At 47.3% G+C, this 13,370-nt stretch overlaps 1 protein-coding gene across 1 annotated transcript in view; it reads right to left on the bottom strand.

The window, feature by feature from the left end:
• Window positions 1-787: 787 nt before the first annotated feature.
• The window catches only part of Gpr26 (G protein-coupled receptor 26), a 29,368-nt gene continuing 16,785 nt past the window's right edge, over window positions 788-13,370 (bottom strand). Inside the window, exon 3 of the mRNA XM_048455200.3 lies at window positions 788-10,377. Coding sequence (XP_048311157.3) covers window positions 10,140-10,377 — 238 coding nt within the window. The 3' untranslated portion in view covers window positions 788-10,139. The remainder of the gene's footprint in view (window positions 10,378-13,370) is intronic.

Here is a 13,370-nt window from a genome sequence, read left to right on the forward strand (position 1 = left end):
AAGTCTCTGCAGCACTTCTCTGCAGCATGAAAAGAGAAAATCTTCTAGATGGAGCTCTTAGGACGTAGACCTGACTGAGACCCCAGTACTGTGTATATGGTGGCCAGAGGGTGGCTTCTTCTCCTTGTCAAACTCTGTCTTTGGAACTCAGCTCATGGATCATTGGCAAAGCCCTGAGAGCCTGCCCAAAGGTTAAAAGTTGCATGATGCTGAGGCCTGAATCTGCTTCCCCCCCCCCCAAGCAAGTGATTGAACTGAGTCTGCAGTGCAAGAGTGTCAGGAGGCAGGGTCTAATGTGAAGCACTTAAGTAGTGAGGCTCCACCTTATTAACACCAACTACAAGGAGATCTGGAAGCCTCAAGTTCAGATTCTTATATTCTTTCTTTCTCGCCATATGATGTCTTCCACCATGCCTGACATCAGCCCCTCAATCTTGGGCTTCCCAGAGTTCAGTGCTGTTCTTGGTACATTACCTAGCCTCAAGTACTCTGCTGTGGCAACAGTGAATGATTTGGAACACATTGCAATTGGTAGTAGTAGAGGACAAACCTCTCCCATGGCAGGCGTGTTTAGGGGGCATGTAGCACAGATTGTATGAGTTTGCATAAATTAAGATAACTGTCTCAAACTCAGAGCTGCATGAGGCCAGAGGCAATGTCAGGGTGCAGAAAAGAGAATGTAGTCTCAGAAGGCAAGGGAGAAAAGAAAGACAAACGTTGGTGCCACCATTTCTGGCAATTAGCGTATACACAACAATGTGTCCACACTAAGTCAGTCAAGTACAGGTGAGATTTTATAACAGGTATCTTTATTGGACAGAATCACAATATATATTTATATATTTCCCTTGTATTAACCATCAATTCTATCATAAAAATATATTACAACATTTGATATATATTCACAAAACACAAGCCTTTGTAAACAGAGCAGGCAGCGTTGGCCTTGGATTCAAATCTCTCTTGAGTCTCGTTCCAGTAGAATACAGCTGTTGGCAGGTGCGTCACAGGGAAGGTAAATGTCGCCACATTGGGAGAGAGAGTAGTGATACTTCACTTAAGAATAAATGGAGTCACAGTTTCATTCATTAAATTAGAAAGCAACGTTAAAACTACAATGACGTAAGACACTAAGCTTTTGCTCCATTTGGCGCTCAGCGTTCAGCTCTTTGTGTGGAACCTCCACCATATGTAGTATGCACTCACGGGCCTGCACACTGGTGGGAGGGGCATTGACTCTGCAAACACATGAGCTTCCATTCGTCTTCCTAAGAATCCCCTGGGGAGAAATGCTACACCGTGGGGACCCCAATCAAACGTCGCCAGAAATATCTTTTATTTTCCTAAATTTTAAAGTTTTCTTGAAATGTTAAGATATGAAGTGCATTCCCTTGTAGGAGTCTAGCCTCAGCCTTGCTGGACACACTTGATGTTTCCCGGCCGTGAGGACCCTTGTGTCATCTACTGGCCACTTTCTGGATGCCTCAAGCTATGAATGATACGAGCCTCCCCACCCTCCTTTGTGGATATCAAAAACAAAGGAGATATATGAAAACACAGGGGTTCAAAGCATTGGTTGTCGGTGCCCTGGTGCCCAGGATCCTTCAGAATGGCCTGCTAGCAGGGGCCTTCCACCAGTTCGCCTCTCATCCGCAAGAAATGATGTTGCTTCTATGGGATACAAGGCAAGATCATTTTGCTGTGCTTGCTTGGGGAGGAAGGATGAACATGGCTGATAGCATCTGTTCTCATCCACCACACAGGACACAACACCAGAGGGAGAGTTAGAGCCACCCAAGAGCATCCTCCCCAAATGAGAAGTCCGCATTTAGATGCAAGGTTTCAACTCCTCCCAGAGGTGCCTAAACAAAGAATGTGATTCATTCAGCATCGAGTAAAACTGGCCCAGGTGGCAGGGAGGGCAAGGTGAGGTACCTTTTTGATTTGCTACTTGCAAATCAGAGCAACTGGGTTTCCTGCAGGGGATCCGGATGGGATTGGCGGGACATCAGATCCCATGAATGCCCCTATGCTTCAGGAGAGATTGTATTTACACACTTCTTGTAAACCAGGATTGTTGAGGTTTGGAATCATTTCAGTTTGCAAGGAAACTTGGCATTCAAAGCTTCCTCAAGCAGGGCGAGTTGGTTACTATTAATAATTCAAGTAAAGGTTTGGCAACAGAGGAGCCGAAGGAAGGCAATGGGAGGCTGGGGATTTGGAGATTGGGTGTTAGGGATTTTAACCAGCCAGAGCAATTACTATGATCTGGTTCCATTCACTCAGATACATTGCAGGAATGTCATTGCGATGGCCTCTGATTCTTTCTACCCTAAACCTGTTCTTGTTGGGTGCTGTGGAGTGTAGTTGAAGCCTGGGACTGCCTGTCTCCAAAAAGGAATTCTAAGCCCTTTGAGACCATCATGACAAGATCTCTACTTCCGTACTAGGGAATACGTAAGATGGTGACTATGCAGACTTCCTGGGCATGTGTGAGGGGACATGGGTGTTCCTAAGACCATATACATCCAAGAGGTACACATAGGCTTTTGACTCTAAAATATCAATTGCTTTATAAAAAAAAAATCCTTAAACGTGGGTGTGTGTGATAAAACAGAGCCCTGCTGCTATTGGTTCGAGTCACATTTGACTTTTAAATGTGAAGTATGTGTTTACATGACACATTGCAGGAATGAGCTATTCGTCTTTCCTGCAAAGGAAGGTGAGGGTGTGGAATGTCTAATAAGTGTGAGGACAGCCTTTGCACCACGACTGTGTTATGGTACCCTAGGCTATGTCAGTTCTTCATTTGTTCCTGAGGATTGGCAGCAGTATACCTCAGACCCGGCATGGATGCTAACTGTGTAATGCTCACCTAGAGAAAATGAAGATACACCTTTGCTCCCTCTCAGGATATCATCAGAGGAGGTGCCCTAGGAGAAGGCGCCTGGATTTGGTCTCTTGGGACTTAATCGTAGCTGTGTGGTGGCTCATGCCTGCAATGTCAGCACCCAGGAGGCTGAGGCAGGATGATTGCTGATCACTGTAAGATCTGGTGCAAGTTTGAGACCAGTGTGGGCTATATGGTGAGTTCAAGGCCAGCTGGGTAACCTGTCTTAAAAATAAGCAAATAAGTAAGTAAGCACGTGAACAAATAAACAAAAGAGCAATGAACATTGAGTAGGAATGAATGTTGGCTTGGTTGCCTACCAGAGTTTGACGATAGAACCCTATTGCTGAAAATACTGCTCACATTAGTCACAGAACATGGTCAAATTAATACTGACCAGGAAGCTTCATCTCTTGCTGGCTAACTCTCATACTACTAGAAGGTGCTATGTAGGTTGCTGGAGAAAATGTCATCAACAGTCTCAGCCATCTGTGAGCCCTGATAACTATAATAAAGACAAACATAGCAGGATTTGCCCATGGGTATGTACAACAGTGTCACAAATGCTATGGGGGTAACCAATCTGTTTCTGGTTGAATTTAAGGCCTACTATAGAGGAGGAAACACATGCCTGGTACTGCAAATCTGTTCAAGAATGCACAGATGGGGAGTTCACAGGCTCCGTGTGTGTGTGTGTGTGTGTGTGTGTGTGTGTATGTGTGTGTGTGTTATTTTAAAGATTTATATTATCATTTTGATAAATGGAGACAGCATTACACTGCCCTCTTAATTTATATGTTTGTGCTATTGATAGATGAGTGCGGCTTGTAGACCTCATCAGAGAAGTTTCTTTATGCAGTGGATGATAGTTAGTGGGAAAAGTGCAGAGAATAAATGAGTGTGGAGTGCTTAGTCACAAACACGCTACCTAAATTACACACACAAACACACACACGCACACACACACACACACACACACCAAGGCTCATGGACCATCATGGGAACTAAAAGATTTGAGAATCAGAGGCTGGGGAGAACCAGATTGACATCACCATGTCTTCTGGCCATGAGAGAACTACAGTGCTCGCTCTCACAGCAGCTGTGGCTGTCTGTGTGACATCAAGCCAGCCAGCGTTCGAGCCCGGGACAGGAAGTGGCGCATGAGCCCTCAGCCCTAACTGAGAAGGTACGGACAGTTTATGCCTTCCAGAGAAGGGAGAGTCAGTTTTGAAGCATGTTGTCTGATATGATGACCATGTTCCACACCGAGAAATATACGGACAGCTCAAATTGGAGCCGATAGCTTTAAAATGTTTTTAAGTAGACACAAATGTGGGGTGGGGTAGGAAGGTAGGGGCAGAACTGGGAGATGTTAAGGGGAGGAATTGGGGGGTAACTAGGATCAAAACACATTATATAAAATTCTCAAAGAAATATATATATATATATATATATATATATATATATATATATATATATATGTGATTAAAATTGACCTCCAGGATCTCAATTCTCTGCACCTTCTGATTGAGCTGTTTTCAACCCTCAGCGAGGTTTGTTTCTGCAGTAAATGGAGTTTAATACAGAGACCCACAGCGGGTCAAACTGCAGAATGTAAGAAACTCCAAGAGTTCTCAACCTTGAGTTCTCTTTATATGTGAGACATCTACATGATGCCTCCTCCACCAAGGCTCAGGGGCCATCATTGACGAATGATGAAATGGGAAAATGGGCAGAGCCAGAGGTAGGGAGGACTGCAGCAAAAAGATGTCTTCGGGTCATGACAGGAACCCATCATACACACGAAGTCATGGCAGCTGGGGCTGCGTTCTCCTGCATAAGAGAAAGCCAGTCAAAATCCCAACATGGATCGGGGAGGGGATTACAAAGCCCCATTCTTGGACTGAGAAGCTATTGGCAGTGATGGCTGCTTTGGGAGTATCAGTTTTCTTCTGAGGTCTGTCTCTGAGTGGATTGCCCTGCTCTGATAGACAGCCCTACACACCCACACATACCAGCGACACCATTAGAACTCAGTGGTTGAAAGAAAAAAAAAAAGAGTGCATGAAGTTGGGAGGGAGGGGGTGGAAAGAAGTGGAGGGACAGACTAGATGGTGAGTAAAGAAGTAAATAAAATATTCAATTAAAATGAATACGTGTCACTCCCCTCAAAATGAATGCAGTTCCTTTCACCTTTTCCCTCTCTATCCTTCCTTCCCTTTCTTCTTTTTTTTCTTCCTGCTTTTTCATTCTTCTCTTTTGGGATAGCTAAATATCTGTCCACGTTTCTCCCTTTTTCTATGCTGTTCTGACTTTAAGAACATGCATCCTGTTGGCCACAGATGGCGTTCCCTGTGTCTTAGGAGTTACTGCCCACTTCTGAGACCCCCCGCCCAGTGTTTCTAAATGCACACTAAGCCCCACCCTACTGGACCTTCCCCAGGCTTGTCCACATCTCCTATGTCTCACCCTTTGTCGCAGCAGTTCTGGCCCAAAGCTCACTGCCTCTGCAAAGTCTTCCAGGGCCTCTGGCTAACAGGGCTGAGCAACACCCTTCACCTAGGCCCACGTAGATACTCGTATTCTCCAGAGACCTGGCACAGGAGGCTCTGGCTTACAGAAATGTGGGGTGACAGGTGAGCACTCCCACATAACTCATAACTGCCTGTCACTCTTGCTCAGCTCCAGTTCTGCCACCCACCACTCCGCACGTCATTGCAGCAGCCCATTCCCTGGCCCTCCGTCACTGAGCAGGCCTTGACTTCTGATGTCTGAGTCAGGCTGACAGAAACCACACTCAGTTTCAGCTGTGCCCTCTCTAAATTCAAGATCACTGAAGTTGGGCAGTTCCATTCCTTAGGACCCATGGCTCCTCCCTCCTGGGAAGCTGACTGCCCAAAGTGTCCAGCTCCTGCACTTCCCTCTGTGTGTGGGGAAGGAGCTGAAGAGGCCTTTGACCACACAACACAGCGCCTGAAGGAAGGCAGGAAAAGCCCTAGTGGAAGTGGCAGCAGCCAGGGAGGGCGGGGAAACTTACAAGGCAGGATCCCGCTCCACACAGATTCATCTGCTGAGCCTGCAGGAACAAAGTGGAGCTTCAAATCCTCTCCTCACCAAAGGTTCTGCACATCATCCCCATGCAAATCCTAAGGGTCCAGGGACTGAGAAGCCTCACTTGGGCTCATGGGGTCGGGGAGGGGGATGTTGCACACTACTGATGCTCATGGAGATAGTCGTCCAAAGTTTTGAAGTTTCTTGAAAATGCAGGTTGACAAGGAGTCCTCAGCACCTAAAACACTAACCCTGTATGTAGTGTCTCTGAAGGTGAGCTATCATCTGAGTCAGCTGCCTGGACACCAATACATAGATCACAGAATCTGCATACCAATACATAGATCACAAAATCCCAAGTCCTGCCATCTGGCCTGAATTCACATCTGAAGGGGGAACCCAGGAAGTACTGAAGCACGTCCCTTGGTGACAGTGGGGATGGGGGAGTTTAATAGCCATTCAGACCCTCAGATTCTCAGGAAGGTAATGGGAACCTCACAGTCTCCAGCTCTTTCCCCATGTCGTTCATGGGCTGGAGGATGTGAGCTGATCCAAGAGTTTTTTCTGGCACTTTAAAGAATATCCTCAGGGAAATTGGGCAACTGACTTAACCCTGTGTTAAGGTCAAATCCTGACAACACACCGTCTTTGGGTCCATCCAACAGCCACATCACAGCCAAGCGCTGATGACTACCTGCCTCTAAGCCTGGGCAAGAGTGACAATGAACACACGAGCTTGGCCCTATTCTGTCTACCTTCTCTCGAGGAGAGAGACACATGAAAAAACAAAACAAGACGTATCTCACAAATGCAAGGCAAGAGTTTTATTGCTCAGAGTGACAGGAGCCTGAGCTGAGCCCTGGAAGAAAACACAGTAGGAAACAAGCCAAGGAGGTCACCAAGCCCTGTTTGTCTCCCAGCTGAATGCAGACAACTGTCTATGGGAGGGGAGCTAGCCAGACACCAGTAGTGTGCCATTCAGCAAGCATCCTCTATGCCCAAGGGCCCCAGGCTTCTGAGATCCTGACCTCCTAGAAGGGGATGCAAGAAAAAGGCAGATCGGGGCAGAGAGATGATAAAAGGCAAGCCGTGTGTGTGAGGCCGGAACTGAGCCCTCTGAGTGGATTTGGGATCTGGAAGAGGCTTCTCCTCTGTCAGCACTACTCCCGAGCTTCACAAAATGGTTTCACCTGCCCAGTGGCCCTCAAGTCCAAGTGCTGTGAAGGTGACTCCAAAAACCAGCGGGAGTCAAGCAAGTCAGTGAGACCTTTCACCTTGGGGGGACGGAGTCCTGTTTCATATACCTCACACCTGAGAAAATCACATGTTGTTTGATTAATTAAATTGCCAGAATGAGGTAGATCACGCAGGTGGAAGCAGTGACCTCAGGGGGCGTGTTTTAGAGATGTGCAGACTGGCTATAAACTTGTATGGGGAGGCAATCGCCGGGGCATTGGCTGGTGCTCACTGCCAATGGAGCTGCTTCCTTCTCAATTCCCTTGGGTTTTCAAGCCCGTGCCTAAGTGATAATGAAAACTCTCCATCAATGAGCTTATCTGGGGTTCCTGTCGGTGGCATGATGCCAACGTAGCGGATTTTATTAGATGGTAAGCAGTTTTAGAGGCATAGTGAAAATTACAGCATACATCCTTCCAGATAAGTGGCGTCGTGGGTGGCAGCTCCTGCTTCTTAGTTACGGAAGGGACAGCGAGATCTGGGTGCAACTCAGGGTGCGATATGTTGCCAACACAGAGCAGGCAGAGAAAGGACTGATAGGGTTCCTCTCCCTCCAAGCCAACATGGGAGAGGAGGATGTCCCTCCTTACCTCTGCCTGTCTGCTGACCATTCCCTCTGGGTCACCACTCCTATTTTGCCCAACTTTAACAGTATTTGTGTGAAGGGGGAGATTATTTGGTGCATGCCGTCTTGGCTCCCTGCTTGATTTTGAACTTCCCTAGCACTTTGAGTGTTGGGACAACAGAGGGTAGATACAGCTGCTCTTCCTAGCAGAGCTATAGAAGTGATTGCGGTGATTTGTGTGAGATGGGACAAAATGGACTCTGAAGCAGGACAGTTTTGTCCCAGAAACAAGTATGTGGGAGTGTTGTTCTGGTAGATGGGTGACAACCAGCTCTGCGGGAAAGGGCCGATTTACAACACTTAGTTATTCTGAGTGTATTAAAATTTTCACCGTGGCTAAATTCAAGCTACCTGGGTGACATCTCTTGTCACAGGATGGAGGGATGGACCTCACTAACTCCCCCATAAGGTTGGTACAAAGTCCAAGCAAGTGTCCTGAGGAGTCCCTGCTGGAGCCCAGGTTCTTTTTCCCCAACAAGATAGGTGCTAGTATGCCCCTCCCAGCAATGGGACGATAATAAAGCCTCTTTAGATGTTACAACTGTCTCCATGGAAACTCTGAAGCCTGACAACACTGGGCCTGGTGGAGTTGTTTTCTAAATGAATTGTCAAGAGTTAATGATAGGCTATCTTTTCAAATAGACAAGTAGACATTTCTCTACTTTTAACTCCCGGGGCTGCCTGGCAGGGAAAACCAACGTTCTCCGGGTTGGTTCCTGGTGGAGAGTTCCCTTTGTACTTGTGAGGCTAGGTTGTGTAAAGTTACAAGGAAAGGAAGATCCTTCTGACTTGATGGCTCTCCACCCTTTCCACCCAGAGGAATCTCTTACAGGGCAGAGCAACAACTGCTCTGAGCATTCTCAAGTCAGTCTGTAATGATGAGACAGGAAGAAGGCATGGGCTGTGTGTGTGTGTGTGTGTGTGTGTGTGTGTGTGTACATCCACACTGCTCTGTGGGGGGTTAGAGGTCAACTTCAGGTGTTGCTTCTCAGCTGCTGTCTACATTGTTCTTTCTTTTTGAGGTCCATCACTGGTTTGTAACTCACCAGTTCAGCTAAATATTGGCTGACCAGTGAGCCCTGGGGAGCGACCTCTTTCCTTCTCCAGGGCTAGGATTACAGGTGCATGCCACCATGGCCAGTTTGCCTTCAGTGTGGACTCTTGGGTCAGACTCGGGGCTTTATGTTTGTATAGTAAGCACATTACTGGCTAAGCTATTTTTCCAGTCCTTATCTTAGATTTTAATGAGACCAAGACAATGGTTCCCAACAGATCGGCTTGTATATTATTGGAAGAACATTCTATACTAATTGCACTCTCTTGTCAGCGCCACAAAGCACTTTTGTGGTGACCTTGGACCGTCCCTGCTTTCCCAGGACAGAATTGCAGAGTGAGGGTAATGAGCCACCAGGAAAGTGGAACCCAGGATCTGAAAACAAAGACTGCGTCCCTGTTCAGGTCAGCTCCTGGGCATCCACCTCACAGGAGATGATGGGCAAGATGTCTAAGACTAGAGAGAGTCCTTCCTACCAGCTTAGACCCCAGGTGGGGTGGTAGGATAGACCAGACACCTTCTTCCTGCTTTACCGGGCTCTCAAAACTATGGCATGCAAATCAGAAGAAAGTGACTTCCTTCTCAGATTTCAGAGACTCTAGCGTTATCTATTACCTGTCTATTGAGACCACTTTCATGCTGAGATTGTCAATACACGCAAACATTAGCTTGTTTGATGGAAGAGGGGCAGAAGTTGAATCCAAATTTCCATTCCTTCTACAACTGGCAGGCAGCAAACTGGTTGTTAAACACTTTTCCATTGAGCGCAGAGCCCAAGGGTGTCAGCTGAGCCAACTGTAGTTGGCACCAGCTGGATAATATTTGGGCTACAGCAGCCACCACTACCAAATGGAAAAAAGATGCCAGATTAGATATGGGCCAGAGGGTCACAGCCAGCCTTACTGAAATGTCCCTTGGAGCATGGAGCCCCATGACCAGTAGCTAGCAAACAGAAGTGTGCCATACCCTACACCCGCCACCAACACTCTGTGTCCTTGACAGTGACTAGCCTACCATCCTTTGGGAGGCCTTTGGTGAGTCTAAATGTTCAAAATACACTCCCAGAAAGAAAGACCAGGACTTGGCTCATGGCCATCCTTTGGTGATGGAACAGTCTGACATCTTCCCTGGAAAAGCCAAGAAGCGGGCCCCGGAACTTGTTCAGACATCAACATCACTGCAATCACCAGGCAATGGCGGCAGTTAATGTCCACCCAGGAGACCAGCCCACCTCCCTTTGCTCTGTCCTCTCGTCCTGAACGCCCCAGCAGGAGAGCGGTCCTTCATTCCGACACCGGCAGAATGTTCTGGCTGTGAGAGTCACCTGTGAGACCCACGGAGCGGGAGTGGATGGAGCGTCTGTTGAAGATCCTGTTCAGAAGCTCCTTGCAGCTCCGACGGTATTGGTGTCGCAGCAAGGAGTACACGAAGGGGTCAGATGCGGCCTTGCTGTAGGCCAAGCACTTGGACAGCACGCCCCAGTGGGAGCCGATGGGTGCTGTGGAGAAGAGCTCCACCAGCCTGTGGAGAGATGGGAGGGTGTCACTGAGGGTGCTGTGGGCGTGTGTTAGGGGCATGGAACCGTGTCAGGTAACAACGAAAGCCATAACGATTCCCAAGCACTCTGTCAACTGTGCACACAGGTTACTGTAGTGAGGCTGGGAGACATGACCACCTCATAGCCTCAAGCTCATAGGGGCACTCAACAGTGAAGGAGGGGTTTAAAACCGTCACCTCTGTGTCTGACCCCCACAAGTCCTTACACTCTGTAGGCCCGCATGTCCTAGCTGTAGAGTAGGGAAGTCGGAGGGGCTTGTTTCTATGATCTTTTAATCCATGAGAGGCTGGTTTGGCTCTGTCTCAAATTCAGTTCCGCCTTCCTAAGAAGTCTATGTGGGAGGAAGGGCTGAGAAAAAAAAAAAAAAAACCTTTGGAAACATTCTGCTAAGCTCCAGCAGAGCGCCCGCCAGTGAGGAAGAGGTATTCCTAGGACTGGGGTCCTGGTGGCCTCTGACAATAGCAGTAGTCAAAACACTAGAAAGTGACTTTTGTCTCCTGAGGAGGGCAAGGGAGATACATCTTGTGTGCTCAAGAGTTCAGTTTTTCGAGTTCTTCTGATAGCCATGGAACTCACTGAGTGGTGCATACTCCAGACTTCAAGGGCGGTAAGAATTCCTCGGTCTCCACTCCTACCCCTAATTATGATTGCTCTCTCCCAAGTGTTCACTGCCCCACTGGTCAGACTTGAGAAAGCATCTAGCATTAGCATAAGGTCAAAAAGACCCACAAAGCTTGGAGAGTTTGGAGACCCTAAATCACTTCTCCTCCACCCGTTGTCAAATGAGAAGGTTGAGATCCAGAAAGGAGAAGGGTCGTAGCAAGCCTAGTGCCTGTAACCAGCTAGGTTCTGGCAGCTGACCACCACCTGGGACATCTTCTGGAGAGCAGGCCGTGGTGGTTCTCAGCTTGGTGGGTCATCTGGGAGAGGGCTCAGAGACAAGAAGGATAGAGTGTAACTCTGCTGCCAATATAGTTTTTCTAGCTTGGTCTTTGGGTTGAAGTTGTGTGATGGGTCTTAGAGTCAGTGGGAAGGACAGACAGGTGCTCTATGCCATTCCCCACTGAAACTCTTTGTTTCGAATGGATCTCCAGTGAGTCCATAATGAGACCACTGTCTTTGCCCCATCATTCCATCATTGCCCTTTAGTCCTGTGGAGAACCAGGGATACCTTTCTCCTCATTTCACTGACAGATTGCATGAGGAGCTGAGAAACTAGAGATGTGAGCAGAAGGGAAATATTCACTTTTTTTACAAAAAAAAATCCATGCTTTAGAAGTGATGAATTAAAAGAGACAAAAGCCCCAAACTGACGTGTCACACTTGATGAAATAGCCAAATGCTGGCTCGCTGTTGCTGTGTGTCTGTTGCTGCAAATAAAATACCATGACTGAAAAGTAACTTGAGGAGGAAAGGGTTTATTTGGTTCACACTTCCATATGAATGTTCATCATCAAAGGAAGTCAGGATAGAAACTCAAACAGGGCAGGAACTTGGAGGCAGGAGCCAATGAAGAGGCCATGGAGGGGTGCTGCTTACTGGCTTGTTCCTCATGTCTTGTTCTATCTACTTTCTTGTAGAATCCAAGACCACCCTGAGACAGCAACACCTACAATGGGCTGGACCCTCTCCCATCAATCACTAACTAATAGAATACCCTACAGGCTTGCCTACATCCCGATATTTAGGGAGACATTGTCTTAATTGAGGCTCCCTCCTCTCAGATGACTTTAGATTGTGTCGAGTTGACATAAAACTATCCAGCATACCTTGTGATGCCCAGTCATGGTTCCCAGATGGCCTGTATTCTGTATATCTTTAAGGTTGATCCTAGCATCATGGATTGCCCCAAAGTATAGGTGTGTGTTCATGTGTATATGTAGACACACACGTGAATGTGTGAATGCATTCATGGAAATCAAAGAACAACCTGGGCATGTTCCTTCCTCAGACACCTTCCACATTTTATCTGGGATAGCAGGGTACATCACTGGGCTGGAGTCTCACCAGGTTGGGTAGAATAACTGGCCAATAGCTTTGCAAGAATTTGCCTGACTCCATCACCCATTTTGTCCTTGCTGAGGTTAAAGCATCTGCTGCTCCACCTAGCTTTTGACATGGGTTCTGGGGGTCTGAACTCAGGACTTATGATTGCATGACAAATACATTGCTGTTTGAGCTATCCCTCCAGACTCCCAAAAAGAATTCTTTTAAATGTTCGATTATCAAATCATCCAATAAGATCAAAAGTATTTGGAGGCTGTGTAGGGTAAAGTTATAGCATTTTCTTCCCCAAAGTTTTGTCTGAGGTCTGACTCCCTCAGATAATTTCCAGCTTGTGCCTCCTTTGGACCAAGCCCTCGCTGTGTACACTCTCTTGTCTCACAATGACCCTGCAGAGAAGGGCTCATTCCCATCTTACAGATGAGGTCATTGAGGTTCAAAGAAGTTGAGCAGCAAGCCAGGGTCTTCTGCCATGAAGTGAAAGTCCACCCTTGAAGCCTGACTAGAGGCCATGATGGACCCTGGAAGTCAGCTTTGCAGAGTGACAAGATGAGCTTTGGGGACCCTTTTGTCCCCAAGAGGCTCTTTCCATGAAGTCACGATTGGCTGTGCTAAACCATTGTCTCTTGTCCCTCCCCATAAAACCTGTGGCAAGTTCTGCTTTAAAGTCTGTGTCTAGCCTTTGACAGACCCCAGACAAAGGAGGGTTTCAAAGGAACACAAACCAGATTTGGTTCCGTGTAATTCTGGCCAAAGAGATGCGAGGATGTCTTCCTGTTGTTTAAGCCTCTCAGTGTAGTACTCAGTTCGGGCAGTGCCAATACTCCAAAACACCCCGAAAGAACCCCACAGGGATATGGATATGCTGTTAGGTTGCTTGGTTGTTTTGAGGTCCCTGGCTGTAACAACACTGAAATGGAACCAGATCCCCACCCTGTTCCCAGACCCAATA

The sequence above is a fragment of the Myodes glareolus genome, chromosome 7 (assembly GCF_982192425.1).
Source record: "Myodes glareolus chromosome 7, mMyoGla1.1, whole genome shotgun sequence".
Lineage (NCBI taxonomy): Eukaryota > Metazoa > Chordata > Mammalia > Rodentia > Cricetidae > Myodes > Myodes glareolus.